Source organism: Macrobrachium nipponense, chromosome 15 (genome assembly GCF_015104395.2).
Source record: "Macrobrachium nipponense isolate FS-2020 chromosome 15, ASM1510439v2, whole genome shotgun sequence".
NCBI lineage: Eukaryota > Metazoa > Arthropoda > Malacostraca > Decapoda > Palaemonidae > Macrobrachium > Macrobrachium nipponense.
In genome coordinates, this window is record NC_087208.1 from 39,821,759 (window position 1) to 39,842,342 (window position 20,584).

General features: G+C 35.5%; 3 protein-coding genes and 1 long non-coding RNA gene across 4 annotated transcripts in view; 1 reads left to right on the plus strand and 3 right to left on the minus strand.

Annotated features, from left to right (window-relative positions):
* Positions 1 to 20,584, plus strand: part of LOC135227139 (pro-resilin-like) — a 212,272-nt gene that overhangs the window by 187,633 nt on the left and 4,055 nt on the right. The gene's annotated exons all lie outside the window — the stretch shown is intronic.
* LOC135227136 (pro-resilin-like) lies at positions 272 to 1,415 on the minus strand. The gene is made up of 3 exons (XM_064267018.1): positions 1,369 to 1,415; positions 855 to 935; positions 272 to 711 (listed from the first exon to the last, which is right to left on the minus strand). The coding sequence occupies exons 1-3, from the start codon at positions 1,378 to 1,380 to the stop codon at positions 382 to 384; spliced, it is 423 nt and encodes a 140-aa protein (XP_064123088.1). The 5' UTR covers positions 1,381 to 1,415; the 3' UTR covers positions 272 to 381.
* The window catches only part of LOC135227137 (pro-resilin-like), an 83,214-nt gene continuing 72,078 nt past the window's right edge, over positions 9,449 to 20,584 (minus strand). Inside the window, exons 2-4 of the mRNA XM_064267020.1 lie at positions 19,493 to 19,540; positions 10,033 to 10,113; positions 9,449 to 9,902 (exon numbers count right to left, since the gene is read on the minus strand). Coding sequence (XP_064123090.1) covers positions 9,573 to 9,902; positions 10,033 to 10,113; positions 19,493 to 19,504 — 423 coding nt within the window. The 5' untranslated portion in view covers positions 19,505 to 19,540 and the 3' untranslated portion in view covers positions 9,449 to 9,572. The remainder of the gene's footprint in view (positions 9,903 to 10,032; positions 10,114 to 19,492; positions 19,541 to 20,584) is intronic.
* Positions 13,265 to 17,986, minus strand: LOC135227145 (uncharacterized). The gene is made up of 2 exons (XR_010317348.1): positions 17,885 to 17,986; positions 13,265 to 13,412 (listed from the first exon to the last, which is right to left on the minus strand). It is a non-coding gene; the product is annotated as an uncharacterized LOC135227145 (long non-coding RNA).

Below are 20,584 nucleotides of genomic sequence, written 5' to 3' on the forward strand. Positions count from 1 at the left end.
AATTTGACTTTGCATCTAATAAAATCACATAAACTCGACCTTCCTGTATGTTTAGTATTCAGAGTTTAATACTCATTTAATGCAGTATTTGTTAGAGATGGCAAGTTAACAAAATAACATTAATTTCATTCATTCCCGTACAATCCAAGAAAAACAAATATTACCTAACACAATGCAGTTCCTGAGCCTAATGTTTACCATACAGCTTCAGGATAACTCGAGCAATTCGTTTAGAATGAAAACATAAGGGTTTAGCTGAATGAATGATACATTTTAATAAGTGGCTTATCATTTATTTACATAAATTAGATATAAATATCCATAATCTTGTATAGTCGTTTTGTTCGTAGTGGTAAAGATATAAGGATCAGGTTTCCAGGTTTACTTGGACTCGTTGGAGTCAGGGGCGTAGTAGGTCCTCCTGGGAGCCTCACGGGACTCGAAGGATTCGTCGGAGTCGGGGAACTGAGCCTCACCGGAGTAGGTGACCTCAGCGACGTACCCGTCATCACCGTCGACGTGGAAGGCCACCTTCTGCAGGCGACCGTCGGGGAGCTGGACGTAGTAGGATCCCTGGGTGTCCTCGCCGTCGCGGGCCTCCTGGTGTCCGAATTCGTTGCTGGAGGAGTCGTCGCTCACGGCCCAGTTGAAGTTGTATTTGGCTTCGCCGGACTCGAAGGACTCGAAGGATTCCCGGGAGGCGGAGGAGACCTGTTAAGGACGTCAAGAAAGGTTAAAGATTACTTTCAAATGTATTAAGGTTTTTTATTTTATATTTTGCGTTACAAGAGTATTTTGAAATATGAAGTTACAACTCCACCGAATGATTTTAGAGAAAGACTTATACTACTTACCCTTGGAGGAGCATATCTGTATCTTTCGAAGCTGTCGTCAGATGCCACCAGGGCAGCCAAACCCAAAGCAACAATAAGGATCTGGAAAATACAAAATATATCTTATTTTATTATTCTTTCTTTTTTTTAATGAACAAAGACTGAATCTCTAACCATGATAAAGTTCTTACTAATGTACCATTGTTCTTTTCATATTACACTTGACCTAAGATCAATTATTTTGAAGAAGATATTCCATGAGAGTGAAAATTTTACTCTTACTTTTAGAAGTAGCTTATGAACTAACATCAGAAAAGTGATGAAATGTGGCCTAATACCAAACATATTTGTAGTAATTATTCAAACAATATATAAACCTCCTAAAAATGAAGATTATGCATCAATAAGCACTATCTTTTCTCGTATGTTAGAAGAGTTATCTAACAAACTAAATGAATCTTGATTCAGAGTTCTATCTCAGAATGCCCTCAATTCCATCATGAAATCTTGAAGAGGAAGAAAACGTAAACAATACCTTGGAAACCATGTTGATGAGCTGAAGTCTCGAAGGGAGTCTAACGTTGTCCTGACCCGTGTCTAGTATATATACCTCCACGACGAGGTAGGTGGGGTCAAGTGTCAGTCGCAGTGGGACGAGTTTTTGCCAAATGTTGCGAAGTTGGTTCGGTCAGTCAGTAAGTTCAGGGTCATTTGCGCCAAAAAAAAAAATGTATGAAGAATTGTCTACCTTGATGAAGATGGGAGACTATAGTGGTATATTAAATACCAGTTAATCAACTTTTTTTTTTAATATTCACTGAAAGTAAGTGAAATAACTAATCGGAAATATATTAAAGAAGGGATTAGCAGATATTAAAACAGAGATCTAATACGAATTGCTAAAATGTGGAAAAAACGAAAACAGACTAGAAAAATAAAAAGTAATGATAATTTAATATTCTTTATTGCAAATCGATATTGGAAATAGGTATCATTTTAACGTTATCCCCAAACTCGAACTTGAATTATTTTAAACAAAACTGCGAGTGGATCATAGTTTGCTTAAATAAAGTGTTAATTGTTTTCTTGATATATAAGTCTGACAAATTACAGAGCATGACATTTTAAGATATATAGCGGTTCATTTACAGGTAATATATTCTGGAAGTGATATAAGATACTAAAACATTGTCTTTGACTTGATATCTGCAATTATGCATAATGACAACTCGATAAATACCTGTATAGGAGTGTATTTCTGTCCATGAAATAATAACTCAAAAAAGGTATTCTGCATTGTATTCTGTCATTACTCGATGACGAACGAGGTACTAGTTTATAAAGCTACCTTAAAAACCTATGGATACTTCTAAAAAAAGGAAATGTCTTTATCTGTCTTGCCTATCTCGGTAATATCAGTCACGTGATGTTGTGCGGAATAAACTGTAATAGGCAACTCAGTAGCGGGTGATGTCAAAAATGAAATTTACTGTCTCGTACGTCAAGAATTGTAGCTTGTGCATGTAGCCCGTGTAAAGTTTAACACCACCTGAAGAAAGCGCTTCAAAACTCTTTTGGTTCTGCGTGCAGAATCATATATAACAATACGTCACGCATTTACAATTGTTTTGTTTTTTAGATGAATTAGAAACACTTGTTCCTGATTTCCCCTGAATTCATTTAGCCCTGCTCGCGAAATTTAATATAAGTGCTTCTGAGTGTACGTCGCGCAAAAATACAATACACCTCTCCAAATGTCATGGTGCACTAGAAGTGACAACGCTCTCGAAACTAACTGATTTCTTCCTTGCACTTGGAACTTCTCCCTAAAGTCGAACGTTAATCGACTCTGTCGTCATAAAACTGTGAACGTTTGAATTGGAAGTTGTGGATTTTTCTTTGCTGCTTCAACGAAAAATTCAAAATATATTTCCCTACACAGGATATGGTAAGTTCCACTTAACTTTCCAAAAAGAAAATGAAGCCATTTTTTGAATAAATGAAATTTACCTTTAAATATATCGGCTCCTAAGTGTAAGGATTCCTCGCTTATAGTATAACGTCAGACAGCCAACTGGTAAATGGTATTACGACAAAAATCCAGATATCTGGGTATTCCTGGGTGAATATGGGTCCTATTAATATTGGTGAAATGAAAGTTCTTCGTCAGTACAGTTTGGGATTGGCAAATTACTGGTATAAAATAATTTTTACTCTGGGTATACCAACTCTGAAACTAGAAGCAGCAGTGTCATAACCTTGTACCTATTCTTTGTGATAGCCTACTGATTTTACTGATAAGGTATCATCTACATTTTGGTTCAAGTAGCCAAATAAATCATGATTTTACTTGATTCATAACTTCTTGAAAGCTGAGAAAAAAACTAACATGGCAATAATATTTTAGCATTTTTTATTGTCGTAGTAGTAGCGGTATGTAGCGTCCAATACATCATTTACCAAGTACTTGCACAGAGACAAAGTGGCGTTAAGAACAATAGTTATTAGCTTGTTTGCAGCCATGATATGTGTAAGGTCACATCAAGTCCTGGCTCTTTTGATGTTGGAACTATGCCTATGCAGGAGATACAGCATTGTATCTTAGATGGAATGACGATGCAAATTCATTCATTCATTTCCATAATGAAAGGTACAATGTTGTCTAGATATAATATAAACTCTGTGAATTATATGTTAAGTTATTTCATAAGATATAAAATTTAATCTTCAAAACTGCATTTTCTATTTGTAATTAGTGGAGTTGGGTTTTTTGGACTTGTAGTATAATAACTAAGTTCCGAAACTGATAACATTTGAGTATGCCCTATTTATTTTCTAGACTAATCGAAATTATAGGTAAAATAATGTTATTACAAGAATTCTCTTGAAGTACATTCTTCCTCTGGTCTTTAAACCTTTATCAGAACCTTGAAGTTTCTTAGTGTTCCAAAATTATTTTTGGAACATGGATATGAAAATCCTTCTTTATAATATTACAGAAAATCTGCTTTATTCAATTAGCATTGGGTCTTAGGCCACACAAGTCCCTTGACTAATGTTTTTTGCATTTGCTATAATTCTCTAATGGCATAATTTCAGATTAGGCTAAACATTTTCATCACAGGGGTTATAGTCTGAGTGAGGCATTGTAGAGTCGATTTAAAAGATCAAAGGATTCAAGTAGATTAAACTACTAATAGATACATTAAAATGGGAATTATTTTTTTTTTTGTGGGGGGGGGGGGGCATGCTCATCGAGTCTGAGGTCGTGTTCTCGCTTCCCCGCCATAGAAATATGATGTTATCAATCAGGAAACCGTGATTTCTTTTAAGTAAATGAAGTCTATCAAGGAATGACATGTGAATGTTATTAGGATTTATAGTTTTACATTTTTCATAGAGAATATGCCATCTCCTTCAGAGAAATATTTAGTGTTACACTCCTGAAGCTCTCCAGACTAGATGGTGTGTTCTGGGGGCTATGTCAATTAATTAGACTGAAGAAATAGAAAAAAAAAAAAAAAAAATATCAGCAATATTTTAATAAACTAAAAAATTATTATTCCTTATGTGCGCTTCATGCCTGATCCTTTTTGATTTTGTAAATAAAGATAAAGTCGTTTAAAAGTAAGGGCCAATGAGAACTAATGAAAGCATAGCCTTGCAATTTTGGAAAATTTTGCAATGTTTGCAGCATTAATGCGTTGCAAGAAAATTAAAATGTATTGCAGTCTTATATTCCCAGTCGGTGATAGCGGCCAAAAATGTTGCAGTATACCCACTTTCAAGAATTCCAGTAAAAGAAAATGTAGTTTTCATTAAACATTGTGCAATTGCTGTCATTCGAGTTTATAGGATATCCCTTTTTACAGCTTCAACATTTGTGCCACCATCAAATCCATTGACTAATTACGTTATACCTATTACGATTTATTCCATAAATCAGATATTCATAGGTTTATGTCTTAGACTTGGTCTCTGTTTATAATTGATTCCTTTGTCCTTCAAGTAGAGAGAGAACAATCATTTCTAATAAAATATAGCGTAAATATTTTAGTTTTCGTTGGTGAAACAACGCTCTAATTGACCGTAGATTTTAGTACGCAGCTTGAGTAACCTGGAGGTCGGATCACGCCTTGTTTCTTTACAAATCCAGATATGAGTGAATTTGACTTTTGCATCTAATAAAGTCACATAAACTCGACCTTCCTGTACGTTTAGTATTCAGAGTTTAATACTCATTTAATGCAGTATTTGTTAGAGATGGCAAGTTTACAGAATAACATTAATTTCATTCATTCTTGTATAATCCAAGAAAAACTTATATTACTTAACACAAGCAGTTCCTGAGCTTAATGTTTACCATACAGCTTCAGGATAACTCGAGCAATTCGTTTAGAATGAAAACATAAGGGTTTAGCTGAATGAATGATACATTTTAATGAGTGGCTTATCATTTATTTACATAAATTAGATATAAATATCCATAATCTTGTATAGTCGTTTTGTTCGTAGTGGTACACCTATAAAGATCAGGTTTCCAGGTTTACTTGATTCGTTGGAGTCAGGGGCGTAGTAGGTCCTCCTGGGAGCCTCACGGACTCGAAGGATTCGTCGGAGTCGGGGAACTGAGCCTCGCCGGAGTAGGTGACCTCAGCGATGTATCCGTCATCTCCGTCGACGTGGAAGGCCACCTTCTGCAGGCGACCGTCGGGGAGCTGGACGTAGTAGGATCCCTGGGTGTTCTCACCGTCGCGGGCCTCCTGGTGTCCGAATTCGTTGCTGGAGGAGTCGTCGCTCACGGCCCAGTTGAAGTTGTATTTGGCTTCGCCGGACTCGAAGGGACTCGAAGGATTCCCGGGAGGCGGAGGGGGGAACCTGTTAAGGGACGTCAAGAAAGGTTAACGATTACTTTCAAATGTATTAAGGTTTTTTGGTTTTTTATTTTATATTTTGCGTTACAAGAGTATTTTGAAATATGAAGTTACAACTCCACTGAATGATTTTAGAGAAAGATTTATACTACTTACCCTTGGAGGAGCATATCTGTATCTTTCGAAGCTGTCGTCAGATGCCACCAGGGCAGCCAAACCCAAAGCAACAATAAGGATCTGGAAAATACAAAATATATCTTATTTTATTATTCTTTCTTTTTTTTTAATGAAACAAAGACAGGAATCTCTAACCATGATAAAGTTCTTACTAATGTCCATTGTTCTTTTCATATTACACTTGACCTAAGATCAATTATTTTGAAGAAGATATTCCATGAGAGTGAAAATTTTACTCTTACTTTTAGAAGTACCTTATGAACTAACATCAGAAAAATGATGAAATGTGGCCTAATACCAAACATATTTGTAGTAATTATTCAAACAATATATAAACCTCCTAAAAATGAAGATTATGCATCAATAAGCACTATCTTTTCTCGTATGTTAGAAGAGTTATCTAACAAACTAAATGAATCTTGATTCAGAGTTCTATCTCAGAATGCCCTCAATTCCATCATGAATCTTGAAGAGGAAAAAAACGTCAACAATACCTTGGAAACCATGTTGATGAGCTGAAGTCTCGAAGGGAGTCTGTATCGTTGTCCTGACCCGTGTCTAGTATATATACCTCCAAGACGAGGTAGGTGGGGTCAAGTGTCAGTCGCAGTGGGACGAGTTTTTTGCCAAATGTTGCGAAGTTGGTTCGGTCAGTCAGTAAGTTCATGGGTCATTTGCCGCCAAAAAACTGTATGAAGGATTGTCTACCTTGATGAAGATGGGAGACTATAGTGGTATACTGAATACCAGTTAATCACTTTTTTTAAGATATTCACTGAAAGTAAGTGAAATAACTAATCGGAATATATATTAAAGAAGGGATTAGCAGATATTAAAACAGAGATCTAATACGAATTGCTAAAATGTGGAAAAAAAACGAAAACTAAGACTAGAAAAATAATCTAATATTTTTTAATCCTCGCAGATATTTGAAATAGGTTTCATTTTAACGTTATCCCCAAACTCGAACTTAAATTATTTTAAACAAAACCGCGAGTGGATCATAGTTTGCTTTAAATAAAGTGTTAATTGTTTTCTTGTAAATAAGTCTGACGAATTACAGAGGTATAACTACATTATGCAGAGCATAGACATTTCAAGTTTATATAGTGGTTCATTTAAAGGTAAAATATTCTGGAAGTGATATAAGACACTGAAACATTGTCTTCGACTTGATATCTGCAATTATACATAATGGTAACTCGATCAATACCTGTGCAGGAGTGTCTTTCTGTCCATGAAATAATAACTCAAAAATGGTATTCTGTCATTACTCGATGACGAACGAGGCACTAATTTATAAACCACCTTAAAAGCCTATAGATATTCTAAAGAAGGAAATGTCTTTATTTGCCTTGCCTATCTCGGTAATATCAGTCACGTGATGTTGTGCGGAATAAACTGTAATAGGCAACTCAGAAACAGGTGATGTCAAAAATGAATTTACTGTCTCGTACGTCAAGAATTGTAGCTTGTGCATGTAGCCCGTGTAAAGGTTAACACCACCTGAAGAAAACGCTTCAAAATAACAAAATGCGTGACGTATTGTATAACAATACGTCACGCATTTACAATTGTTTTGTTTTTTTTAGATGGATTAGAAAAACTGGTTCCTGATTTCCCCCTGAATTCATTTAGCCCTGCTTGTGAAATTTTAATATAAGTGCTTCTGAGTCTACGTCGCGGACAAAAACAGTACACGTCTCCAAATGTCATGGTGCACTAGAAGTGACAACGCTTTCGAAACTAACAGATTTCTTCCTTGCACTTGGAACTTCTCCCTAAAGTCGACGTTAATCGACTCTGTCGTCATAAAACTGTGAACGTTTGAATTGGAAGTTGTGGATTTTTCTTTGCTGCTTCAACGAAAAATTCAAAATATATTTCCCTACACAGGATATGCTGAGTTCCACTTAACTTTCTAAAAACAAAAAGAAGCCATTTTTTAATAAATGAAATTTACCTTTAAATATATCGGCTCCCAAGTGTAAGGATTCCAGACAGCCAACTGGTAAATGATATTACGATAAAAATCCAGATATCTGGGTATTCCTGGGTGAATATGGGTACAATTAAAATTGGTGAAATTAAAGTTCTTCGTCAGTAGTGTTTGGTATTGACAAATTACTGGTATATGTTTAACGCTGGGTATACTGACTCCGAAACTAGAAACAGCTGTATGTTGATCTTGTACCTACTCTTTGTGATAACCTACTGATTTTACTGATAAAGCATCATCTACATTTTGGTTCAAGTAACCAAATAAATCATGATTTTATTTGATTCATAACTCTTGAAAGCTGTGAAAAAAAACTAACATGGCGATAATATTTTAGCATTTTTTATTGTCGTAGTAGTAGCGGTATGTAGTGTTCAATAAATCAGTTACCAAGTACTTGCACAGAACCACAGTGGCGTTCAGAAAAATATTTATTAGCTTGTTTGCAGCCATGACATATGTAAGGTCATGAAATGAAGTCCTGGCTCTGAAAAATCCTCATTTTCTTCGTCATTACGAAGACAAACAATACAGCTAGTTAGCCTCTCGATAAGAAACCGCGCAATATTTCATTTTACTTAATTTCAGTCTTACGTAACATCCTTATATATTAATGTTCAAAGTATGCCTTAACTGGTAATTAATGATTGATTTAATAGGCTGTCACATATGTCATCATATCACTTTCCAAGAAGCAACAATATTCATTACTTCATTCTCTGCAGTTTTGAATAGTGGATTTATTTAATGAATGCTTGCTTACCCACCTATGTTTCAGAATTAATATAGTATTTCTCTTTTTCGTCAATTTTAATTCTATGTTAGGACTGTAAAAAACATGTAAAGAATGCGCAGAAGAAACCCGCGACCCACTGGTGGCCTGTGTTGTTGGCAGATGTACGATGATGGCTAATTTCAACATTAAATAAAATGCCAACTACAGAACCTAGACGGGTGCAATTTGGTGTATTTCATGACTGGAGGGTGGACGATCAATATACCAATTTCCAGCCCTCCAGCCTCTGTAGCTTTTAAGATCTGAGGGTGGGCAGAAAAAGTGTGGATGGACAGACAACTAAAAATTAGTCACCTTTTTCCTTACGAGGGAGCGTGCACGACCAGATTATTTTTTCCTTCTTCAGATATGTAAATATCCCCCATGGAAATATTTCAGATGAATTGTTTGGGCAAAGTAATTCTACGTAAGATTCGTTGTATTAAAGACATAATACTATTACTTATAATATTATTACTTCGATTAACTTTAGAGTATATTTAGGAATCATAGAGTTTTTTATTTGGCAGTATAGCAAAATTCATTGCAGAGATAGCCAGCGTATGTAACAATGATTTCTTTCTAATCATTTGCACTGATTCATCAAAAACAATACTGATGTTATTTTCTCCAATATATTTTGGGGACTTAGTACTAATAATTTTAAGGCACCGTTGACATTACAAGTGCCATTTATATAAGCTAAAATATCAACTGGTGCCTTTGGAATGACGAGTAAATCCATGAACTTATAATTATATGCTTGTCCAACTATCGACTAAAATGGATAAATAACAATTATTATTTTCTTAATCATTTATGATTTATTTCCATAAATTAGAGATAAATATTCTTAAAACTTGTACAGTCGTTTCGTTCGTTCGTGTAGACCTTCAAGGATTCGGTTTCCAGATTTACTTGGATTCATTGGAGTCAGGGGCGGCATAGTACCTTCTGGGAGCCTCACGGGACTCGAAAGATTCGTCGGAGTCGGGGAACTGAGCCTCACCGGAGTAGGTGACCTCAGCAACATATCCATCATCGCCGTCGACGTGGAAGGCCACCTTCTGCAGGCGACCGTCGGGGAGTTGGACGTAGTAGGATCCCTGGGTGTTCTCACCGTCACGGGCCTCCTGGTGTCCGAATTCGTTGCTGGAGGAGTCGTCGCTCACGGCCCAGTTGAAGTTGTATTTGGCTTCGCCGGACTCGAAGGACTCGAAGGATTCCCGGGAGGCGGACGAGACCTGTTAAACGAGCAGAAACAGATTACCATTTGATCCTGAATATTAAAGTCAGTATTTGCCAGATAGTTTTCAAATGAAATCCTAAGATATTTATGCAATGTTTTGAAGGATTTCAAAGGATAATACTCACCCTTGGAGGGGCATATCTGTATCTCTCGAAGCTGTCGTCAGATGCAACCAGGGCAGCCAAACCCAACACAACCAAGATAACCTGGAAATATAATTATAAGAAATTCTATAGAGACATAATTCTAAATTCAATGTACTGAAAGTAAAGAAACATTAACAATGACATTATACTTTTTATCATCTATCCAAATCAACTTAAGTTAGGACCCTTAATCTTTAAAATGTTTCTCTAGTGTTGTCAAATGTATATGAGTTTGTCCTGAACAGATGTTACAACGAGAATAATTACGTGACACGACCCAATACAAAATTCATTTACTCACAAGTACCAAAAAACTTAAAACCTATCACCCAGTTTGCATATTATATATCCACCTACAATTGTTTTAAAACAAAGCAAATCACTTTAAAACTACCTTAGAAACCATGTTGTTTAAACGAAGCCTAAAAGGGACTGTTAATATATCCTGGTCACTCGCCCAATATATATATGCGCTCAGGTCAGGTGGGCGGGGCTATGCGTTTGTGTGACCCGGCGAGTTTCTTTTTTTTCCGAAATGTTGCTTCATGAGATTAGTCAATCTCTGAACTCGAGGACACTAAAATGAGAGCAATATTTAGAAGAGATTGTCTAGGTAGAAGATGGACAAGGTTAGATACGAATAGAGTCAATTAGATATTTTCTGGTTTTATTTTAAACCAGCACAGGTGTGTTTAATTGGCATTGGTAATACAGACTACAAGTCTACAATTTTAGAAAAATGGTACGAAATTGTAATATACCTTTCAATGATAATGGAAAAAGCAATATTTAGAGGAGCATGTTTAGGTAGAAGATGGACGAAGTTAGAGAGGAATAGAGTCAGTTATATTACGTTACTTGTCTGATTTTTTGTAATTAGCACAGGTCAGTTTAATGATTATTGGTGATACAGGCTAAAACACGTGCATTTGAGAAGAATGGGTCAGTTTAATGATCATTGGTAATGCAAACGAAAACACATGAGTTTGTGAAGAATGGTACGAAATTTCAATATACTAATAATTTTTTTTTAAATCCTCCGGTACATAATTTCTGGTAAATCATCCAAAACAGAGGAATATTTTAATAAATGAACAATTTTGTGATTTATCTATATTTTTTACTATTTATTCATAATTTTTAAATTTAATTTTCTTTAACTGAAAAATTATATTAAAAGTTATGTGACCATCTGAACGTTGAATAACATAAGTGATTTGTCAAACTCCTTTCAATGCTAATTCTAAGTTCAGAGTAAATGGTTCTGATATCTATTGTAGAGGAGTAAAGGACAGTGGCAGTGACACAGGTGGTTATCTTGAACCTTTCGTTTCCTCATCATGATTCTTTTGTAATTTGGAACTTGAAGGTCTGTTTCATTATTTTCTAAATTATCTAACGTAAAATTTCATAAAATCATAAGAATAAGAAGTGTATGAATATTGCACCCTAATTAGGGGGATCTTGACACAATATTTTAAATCAATTGGTTCAGCCAATCTTGATTTTTTAGGAAAACTGATTTGACTAATATTGATACTAGTATTATTATCATTGTTATCATTATTATTATTGGTGGAGTTCACTGTTGCGCCAAGGCCATTAAGTGACCAAATATTAGAAACTGTTTGGCTAATCAGAGGTAATTCAAATATTGATTGAAAGTACATGAAGTTACCTTTAAAGCGATATCTAGACTTGTGTTTTTAATGTTTTGCATTTTTTGGTGCAGTGACCTTGAAAGGAGGTCAGTGTCATGATCATTCGGACCACAAGATCAGGATTCGATGACATAGTGGGATTGGTATAATAATAATAATAATAATAATAATAATAATAATATTAATAATAATAATAATAGGTGTGCTAAGACATCAACGCAGGAAACTGTTACAAAGCCTGCCCGCCCCGCCAAGAAACACACGAACAGGGGTGACCTGGCCCAGATTATAATCCTGGCCCGACCAACACTAGAAGATCCGCTTTGTACTAGTTTCGCCTGCATATTTTTTTTATATAGATATATATAGTTTTACCACCACGAAGAGACATCTCTGGCGTGGCGTGTAAAGATCCACCCTCTTGCCAGTTTTTCTGAACCAACAAATTTACACACGTGTGTGACAGACCTCTGAATGTCTTTGGGACGAACCCTGAGGCTATAATTATAAGATTATAGGGATTGTTTTTCATTTCATTTCCAGGTATTTCAATCTCCTCCCTATTCGGCCCCCGCTTCGGATTTGTCTTCTGTCCATCTCTTTTTCCGCAACCTATGAACGATAACATACTTTTCTTATCTCTTTTACAAAGACTTACCGTTCCACGTATAGCCCAGTTATGTAAAATAAGTTTTCAAAATGGTGATGTGGCATATGATGTTTTTGGTCTTCCAGCAAAGGGAGAGAGAAAAAAAATGTCTCCAAACATACTGTGACCACCGAAAGTGCACCTGGAGAAAGTCTTCATGCTGCTTATATGTGGTTTTAAAAGATGAGGGATTCAGAGTAGTATCTGAAAGTCTCTCCTTATCATTTTAACTCTGTGCATAAATATTTTTTAGCACTACAGTGGCTTTTAGTTCTTAATTAATAATAATAATAATTTTCATAATCCTACTAAAAAAATGGGCGTTATGTCTGTCCATCCGTTCGTCTGTCATTCAATCACAGCCAAACGTCTGGTCCGATGGGCATGAAACTTGGCAGGGTTATAGTGGGAGCCCATAACATGGATTATACTGGGGTTTCATCCTACCTAGCCCTCCTCCCTCCGAAGAGGGTGGGAGGTGAGAAGGGATTCCCTGAAACGGAGCTCTGGTCTGGCCCGGTGTGAAACGGGGCTGGCTATGTCCGTAGACCTTAATTACATCACGAATTTATCATACATAACTTTCTGTATACATACATTTGCTATAAATAATAATAGTGACTACATTTTTTTTTTTTTCGATCTATGGAGTGAATGCAATTTTTCATTCATATTGCTAAAGTATTCGCCTTGTAGTCCTCATGGAATTCAAAACAACTTTTTCAGAAATCGCCAATAAATATAATAGGGCCCAAGTTTCTATCATTTCTAGTTTTAGATTATTCAACGGAATTTCGAAGTATTTCTCGTTCTTAATATCTTCAAACAAAATTTTGAGATGAGAATAATTAGTTTAGAAGTACTCAGTTAGTCCTAATAGGAACCAAAGAAAGCATTTGAATAAATGACGCTTATGATTTATTCGAATAAATTAGATATGTATAAATATCGAGACATTACTAAAATCGTTTCGTTCGGTTTCGGTCGACCAATAATGATCACGTTTCCAGATTTACTTGGACTCGTTGGAGTCGGGGGCGGCATAGTACCTCCTGGAGCCTCACGGACTCGAAGGATTCGTCGGAGTCGGGGAAACTGAGCCTCACCGGAGTAGGTGACCTCAGCCACGTAGCCGTCATCTCCGTCGACGTGGAAGGACACCTTCTGCAGGCGACCGTCGGGGAGCTGGACGTAGTAGGATCCTGGGTGTTCTCACCGTCGCGGGCCTCCTGGTGTCCGAATTCGTTGCTGGAGGAGTCGTCGCTCACGGCCCAGTTGAAGTTGTATTTGGCTTCGCCGGACTCGAAGGACTCGAAGGATTCCCGGGAGGCGGACGAGACCTGTTAACGAGCAGAAACAGATTACCATTTGATCCTGAATATTAAAGTCAGTATTTGCCAGATAGTTTTCAAATAAAATCCTAAGATATTTATGCTATATTTTGAAGGATTTCAAAGGGTAATACTCACCCTGGAGGAGCATATCTGTATCTCTCGAAGCTGTCGTCAGAAACAACCAGGGCAGCCAACCCAACACAACCAAGATAACCTGGTGATAATTATAAGAAATTCTATAGAGAATAATTCTAAAATTCAGTCTACTGCAAGTAAAGAAACATTAACTATGACATTATAATTTTTATCATCTATCCAAATCAAAAAGGAAAACTGTCTAATACTTAGTTAGGACCCATAATCTTTAAATGATTCTCTAGTGTTGTCAAATGTATATGAGTTTGCCCTGAACAGATGTGACAACGAGAATAATTACCTGACATGACCCAATAAAAAATTCATTTACTCACAAGTACCAAAAACTTAAAACCTATCACCCAATTTGCATATTGTATATCCACCTACAATTGTTTTAAAAACAAACCAAATCACTTTAGAACTACCTTAGAAACCATTTTGTTTAAACGAAGCCTAAAAGTGACTGTTAAGATATCCTGGTCATTCGCCCAATATATATGTGCGCTCAGGTCAGGTGGGCGGGGCTATGCGTTTGTGTGACCCGGCGAGTTTCTTTTTTTTTTTCCGAAAAAATGTTGCTTCATGGAGATTAGTCAATCTCTGAACTCGAGGACACTAAAATGAGAGCAATATTTAGAAGAGATTGTCTAGGTAGAAGATGGGGGACAAGGTTAGAGACGAATAAAGTCAATTAGATCTTTTCTGGTTTTACTTAAACCAGCACAGGTGATTTTAATTAGCATTGGTAACACAGACTACAAGTCTAGAGTTTGACAAAAATGGTACGAAATTGTAATATTCCTTTCAATGATAATGGAAAAGGCAATATTTAGAGGAGAATGTTTAGGTAGAAGATGGACGACGTTAGAGAGGAATAGAGTCAGTTATATGTTACTTGTCTGATTTTTTGTAATTAGCACAGGTCAGTTTAATGATTATTGGTGATACAGGCTAAAACACATGTATTTGAGAAGAATGGGTCAGTTTAATGATCATTGGTAATGCAAACGAAACACATGATTTTTGTGAAGAATGGTACGAAATTTCAATATACTGTTAATTGAAAAGGTATAACAATAGATAAGTATTTATTGATTTTAAAAAAATCCGGTACGAAATTTCTGGTAAATCGTCCTAAACAGAGAAAATTTTAATAAATGATCAATTTTGTAATTTACTTATATTTTTTACTATTTATTTATAAATTTCTTATTTTAATTTTCTTTAACTGAAAAATTATATTAAAACTTATGTGACCATCTGAACGTTGAATACAAGTGATTTGTCGAATTCCTTTCAATGCTAATTCTAAGTTCAGAGTGAAATGGTTCTGATATCTATTTTAGAGGAATAAAGGACAGTGCAGTGCAGTGACACAGGTGGTATCTTGAACCTTTCGTTTCCTCATCATGATTCTTTTGTGATTTGGAACTTGAAGGTCTGTTTCATTATTTTCTAAATTATCTAATGTAAAATTTCATAAAATCATAAGAATAAGAAGTGTATGAATATTGCAGCCTAATTAGGGGGATCTTGACACAATATTTTGAATCAATTGGTTCAGCCATTCTTGATTTTGAGGAAAAACTGATTTGGCTAATATTGATACTAATATTATATCATTTGTTTCATTATTATTATTGGTGGAGTTCACTGTTGCGCCAAAGCCATTAAGTGATCAAATATTAGAAACTGTTTGGCTAATTAGAGTAAAATCAAAAATATTGATTGAAAGTACATGAATTACCTTTCAAGCGATATCTGGACATGTGTTTTTTAATGTTTTGCATTTTTTGGCTGTCTGGTGACCTTGAAAGGAGGTCAGTGTCATGATTATTCGGACCACGAGATCAGGGATTCGATGACAAAGTGGGATTGGTAATAATAATAATAATAATAATATAATAATAATAATAATAATATAATAATAATAATAATAATAATAATAATAATAATAATATATTGAGTGATACTCTCTCTTGAGTATCACTCATTGATGTAGCAATACCATGGGACACCAGAGTTGAAGAGAAAGAGAGGGAAAAAATGGATAAGTATCAAGATCTGAAAATAGAAATAAGAAGGATATGGGATATGCCAGTGAAAATTGTACCCATAATCATAGGAGCACGACCCAAGATCCCTGAAAAAGGAATCTAGAAAAACTAGAGGCTGAAGTAGCTCCAGGACTCATGCAGAAGAGTGTGATCCTAGAAACGGTGCACATAGTAAGAAAGTGATGGACTCCTAAGGAGGCAGGATGCAACCCGGAACCCCACGCTATAAATACCACCCAGTCGAATTGGAGGACTGTGATAGAGCAAAAAAAAAAATAATAATAATAATAATAATTATAATAATAATAAATAATAGGTGTGCTAAGACATCAACGCAGGAAACTGGTACAAAGCCTGCCGCCTCGCCAAGAAAACACACGAACATGGGTGACCTGGCCCAGGATTATAATCCTGACCTGACCAACACTTAGAAGAATCCGCTTTGTACCAGTTTCCTGCATATATATATATATATATATATTATATATATTATATATATATATATAGTATATATATATATATATATATATATATTATATATATATATATATATATATATATATATATATATATATATATATTATATTATAGTTTTACCACCACGAAGAGACCTCTCTGGCGTGGCGTTTAAAGATCCACCCTCTTGCCAGTTTTCTGAACCAACAGCTTTACACACGTGTGTGACAGACCTCTGAATGTCTTCGGGACGAACCCTGATGGCTATATTTAAGATTATAGGGATTGTTTTTCATTTCATTTCCAGGTATTTCAATCTCCTCCCTATTCGGCCCCGCTTCGGATTTGTCTTCTGTCCATCTCTTCTCCACAACCTATGAACGATAACATACTTTTCTTATCTCTTTTACAAAGACTTACCGTTCCACGTATAGCCAGTTATTGTAAAAACAAGTTTTCAAAATGTTGATAAACAATGTTAATGAGGACATGAGATGTATCGTGATTGCTTTGCAAAATGGTGATGTGGCATATGATGTTTTTGGTCTTCCAAAAAGTGCCCCTGGAGAAAGTCTTCAAGCTGCTTATAAGTGGTTTTAAAAGCACGTGGAGCTGCAGGACTGATGAGTGATTCAGAGTAGTATCTGAAGTCTTTCCTTATCATTTTAACTCTGTGCATAAATATTTTTAGCACCACAGTGGCCTGTAGTTTTCAATTGATAATGAATAATTTTAATAATCCTACTAAAATGGGCGTTATGTCTGTCCATCCGTCCGTCTGTCATTCAATCACGGCCAATCGGCTGGTCAGATGGGCATGAAACTTTGGCAGGGTTGATAAGTGGGGGACCCTTAAGATGGTTTATAATGGGGTTTCATTCAACCTCGCCAACCCCCAACCCCCCCCCCCCCCCCCACCACTTCGAGGGGGGTTAGGGTGATCAAGGCCAATAGAGTACTCTATTGGCCTTGAAGGTGATAAGGGATTCCCTGAAACGGAGCTGGTCTGCCCGTGAAACGGGGCTGACTATGTCCGTAGACTTAGTTATATTGCGAATTTATCATATATAATGTCTGTATACATGTTTACTGGTAATAATAATAGTGACTACATTTTTTTTTTTTTTCTTTTCTTTTTTATCTATGGAGAGATTGTAATTTTCCATTCATATTGGTAAAGTATTCGCCTTGTAGTCCTCATGGAATTCAAACAATTTTCAGAGATCGCCAAATAAATATAAAGGCCAAGTTTCCATCATTTCTAGCTTTAGATTCAAAGAAATTTCGAAGTATTTCTCATTCTTAATATCTTCAAACAAAATTTTAAGATGAGAATAATTAGTTTAGAACTAATCAATTAGTTCTAGAGAGGAATAAAGAACCCATTTGAATAACTGACTTATGATTTATTCGAATAAATTAGATATATAATATCCAGACATTACTAAAATCGTTTCGTTTCGGTTTTCGGTCGATCAATAATGATCAGGTTTCCAGGTTTACTTGGACTCGTTGGAGTCGGGGGCGGCATAGTACCTCCTGGGAGCCTCACGGGACTCGAAGGATTCGTCGGAGTCGGGGAACTGAGCCTCACCGGAGTAGGTGACCTCAGCGATGTATCCGTCATCTCCGTCGACGTGGAAGGCCACCTTCTGCAGGCGACCGTCAGGGAGCTGGACGTAGTAGGATCCCTGGGTGTTCTCACCGTCGCGGGCTTCCTGGTGTCCGAATTCGTTGCTGGAGGAGTCGTCGCTCACGGCCCAGTTGAAGTTGTATTGGCTTCGCCGGACTCGAAGGACTCGAAGGATCCCGGGAGGCGGACGAGACCTGTTAAACGAGCAGAAACAGATTACCATTTGATCCTGAATATTAAAGTCAGTATTTGCCAGATAGTTTTCAAATAAAATCCAAAGAATCATGCTATATTTTGAAGGATTTCAAAGGGTAATACTCACCCTTGGAGGAGCATATCTGTATCTCTCGAAGCTGTCGTCAGATTGCAACCAGGGCAGCCAAACCAACACAACCAAGATAACCTGGAAACAATATGATTGAATATTCTAGAAATATGAAAGAGGTCAATATTCAACTTTCATTGTAATAGGATTACTGAAGTATGGGCAATGAATTATGTAATGTTGACTCACCAAAATGGTAACCGCAGTTTTCTTGTTGACAGCAATTCATTCAATAATGAACTAATATAAAGAACCAAAACAAGAAGTTGAACTAGGCAGAAAGGTTAAATCTTTATCTTCTTAAGGTGCCAAGGTAAAATTTCTCTCTCTCTCTCTCTCTCTCTCTCTCTCTCTCTCTCTCTCTCTCTCTCTCTCTCTCTCTCTCTCTCTCTCTCTCTCTCTTTAAGAAAAATGAAATTGTGTAATCATTTTGGATGAGTTATCTTAGTGAGTTATGCTTGACGTTTACTCGTATTATGCGATCAAACCAAGACAATCTCTATCTTGAAAGGAGATGAAAATATATCAAAAGTTATAAATATTTTTGTATTGAAGGCTTTCTGGATTGATTTCAATTCAAGAGAATAAGTTTATGCTAACAATAATAATAATAATAATAATAATAATAATAATAATAATAATAATAATAATAATAATAATAATAATAATAATAATAATAATAATAATAATAGGAACCTCCGAAACGAGGCTATAATATTGACAAATAAAAGCCACAGTAGTGTTAAAATATATTATTGTATAATGCTAAAGATTACTAAGAGAGACTTTCGGATACTGCTCGGCGTCCCTCTTTAGTCCTCCTAGTAATTTTTAGCATATTACAATATTTTAACAATACAGTGGCTTTTAATTGTCAATAATGATCATGATATGGGAGAGTATATTAAATTAGATAATGCATGAGTGGGTGATACCTTAACATCAGAATTGTAAAGTGTTAGGAAATATATACTGATTTCTATTCAATCAACTGGCACTATTTAAAAAGGAAAAGCTATTTTAAACAATATATAAAAAAAAAGCATCATACACAGCAAACAATCTGACTTAATTAACCACGAAAGATAGCGATTCATTGAAAAGAAATAATGACATCCAAACTCTATCTCTAACGAGCTCGGTCTTCCAACATGAATTCCGAGAGAAGTAGTCAAACCCAATTTACCTTAGAAACCATGTTGTTGTCGTAACCTCGTCTCAGAGCGGGACTGTTGTGGTGTCCCGTTCGCTGCCTCAATATATATACCCAGCCAAGGTAGGTAGGTGGGGTCGTTCTCTGCTACCAAGTGAGTTTTTTTCTAATGCTGCTACTTGGGATGAGTCAATCCTTTTACGTGCACAAATATCAACAATGAGGACAAAGAAAAAAATGTAGATCGTCTGCAGGGAGAGGTCAAGGTGGTGGAAGATTTAGGTTTATTATATTAATTACCAGCTTTTTTATATTTTATTTTAGAGATTCCTCTCAAGTTCCGCGAAACGATAACAGGAAACAGATTCAGTTTCAGAGTGAGGAGAAAAGTAAGATCAAACTTGTGTTGTTCAAATAGCGCCAATAGATAAAAAAAAAAAAAAAAAAAAAAAAAAGTGGCGATATAAATCTTTATAACACTTTAATATTCTTCGTGTTCAGTTATTGGCCAAGATGCATCATTTTTCATTACTTTTACTATTTTATCGTGTACATAGAAGGCCATATGGATATTCTAAAAAATAATACAGAAAAATATTTTTCAAAAATCTAAGACAGAAAGATGTTTTTGCGTCTTAATTAATCCTGAATAAAAAAATCGACATTATTTTGAGAGAGATATTAGTTAAGATGCATTATATTTCATTACTTTTACAAATTGATCTTGTACACTGAAGGCCAGATGCATATTCTATACAGTAATACAGAAAAAAAAATTTTAATCAAAAATTAAAAGATTTTTTTGCATTTCAATTAATCCTGAATAAAAAAAAACTTGAAGTTATTGTAAAAGGTAAAACAAAAACTAACCGATTGAATTAAATTAGTAAATTAGATTTTGTGGCTCCGAGTAATTAAAAAATTCAATTCATGAAATAGTTTAAACATTATAAACCTGTGTAAAAGACATATATAACTTCTAATTACATTAAGAAAATGTCACATTAAAATTTCTTTACAAAGTGTATGAAAAACAATTTCCTTCTTCTAATTATGGAGTATAAAGTATTCCAGGTTTATTTCTATAAACAGTTTGATTCCTTAAACTTGGTTGATATTCATTGT

Excerpts from the sequence above, each read along its gene's own strand:
- LOC135227136 (XM_064267018.1), bottom strand. Across the intron at positions 712-854 it reads ACAGATATGCTCCTCCAAGG|GTCTCCTCCGCCTCCCGGGA; the intron begins GTAAGTAGTATA and ends CGTCCTTAACAG.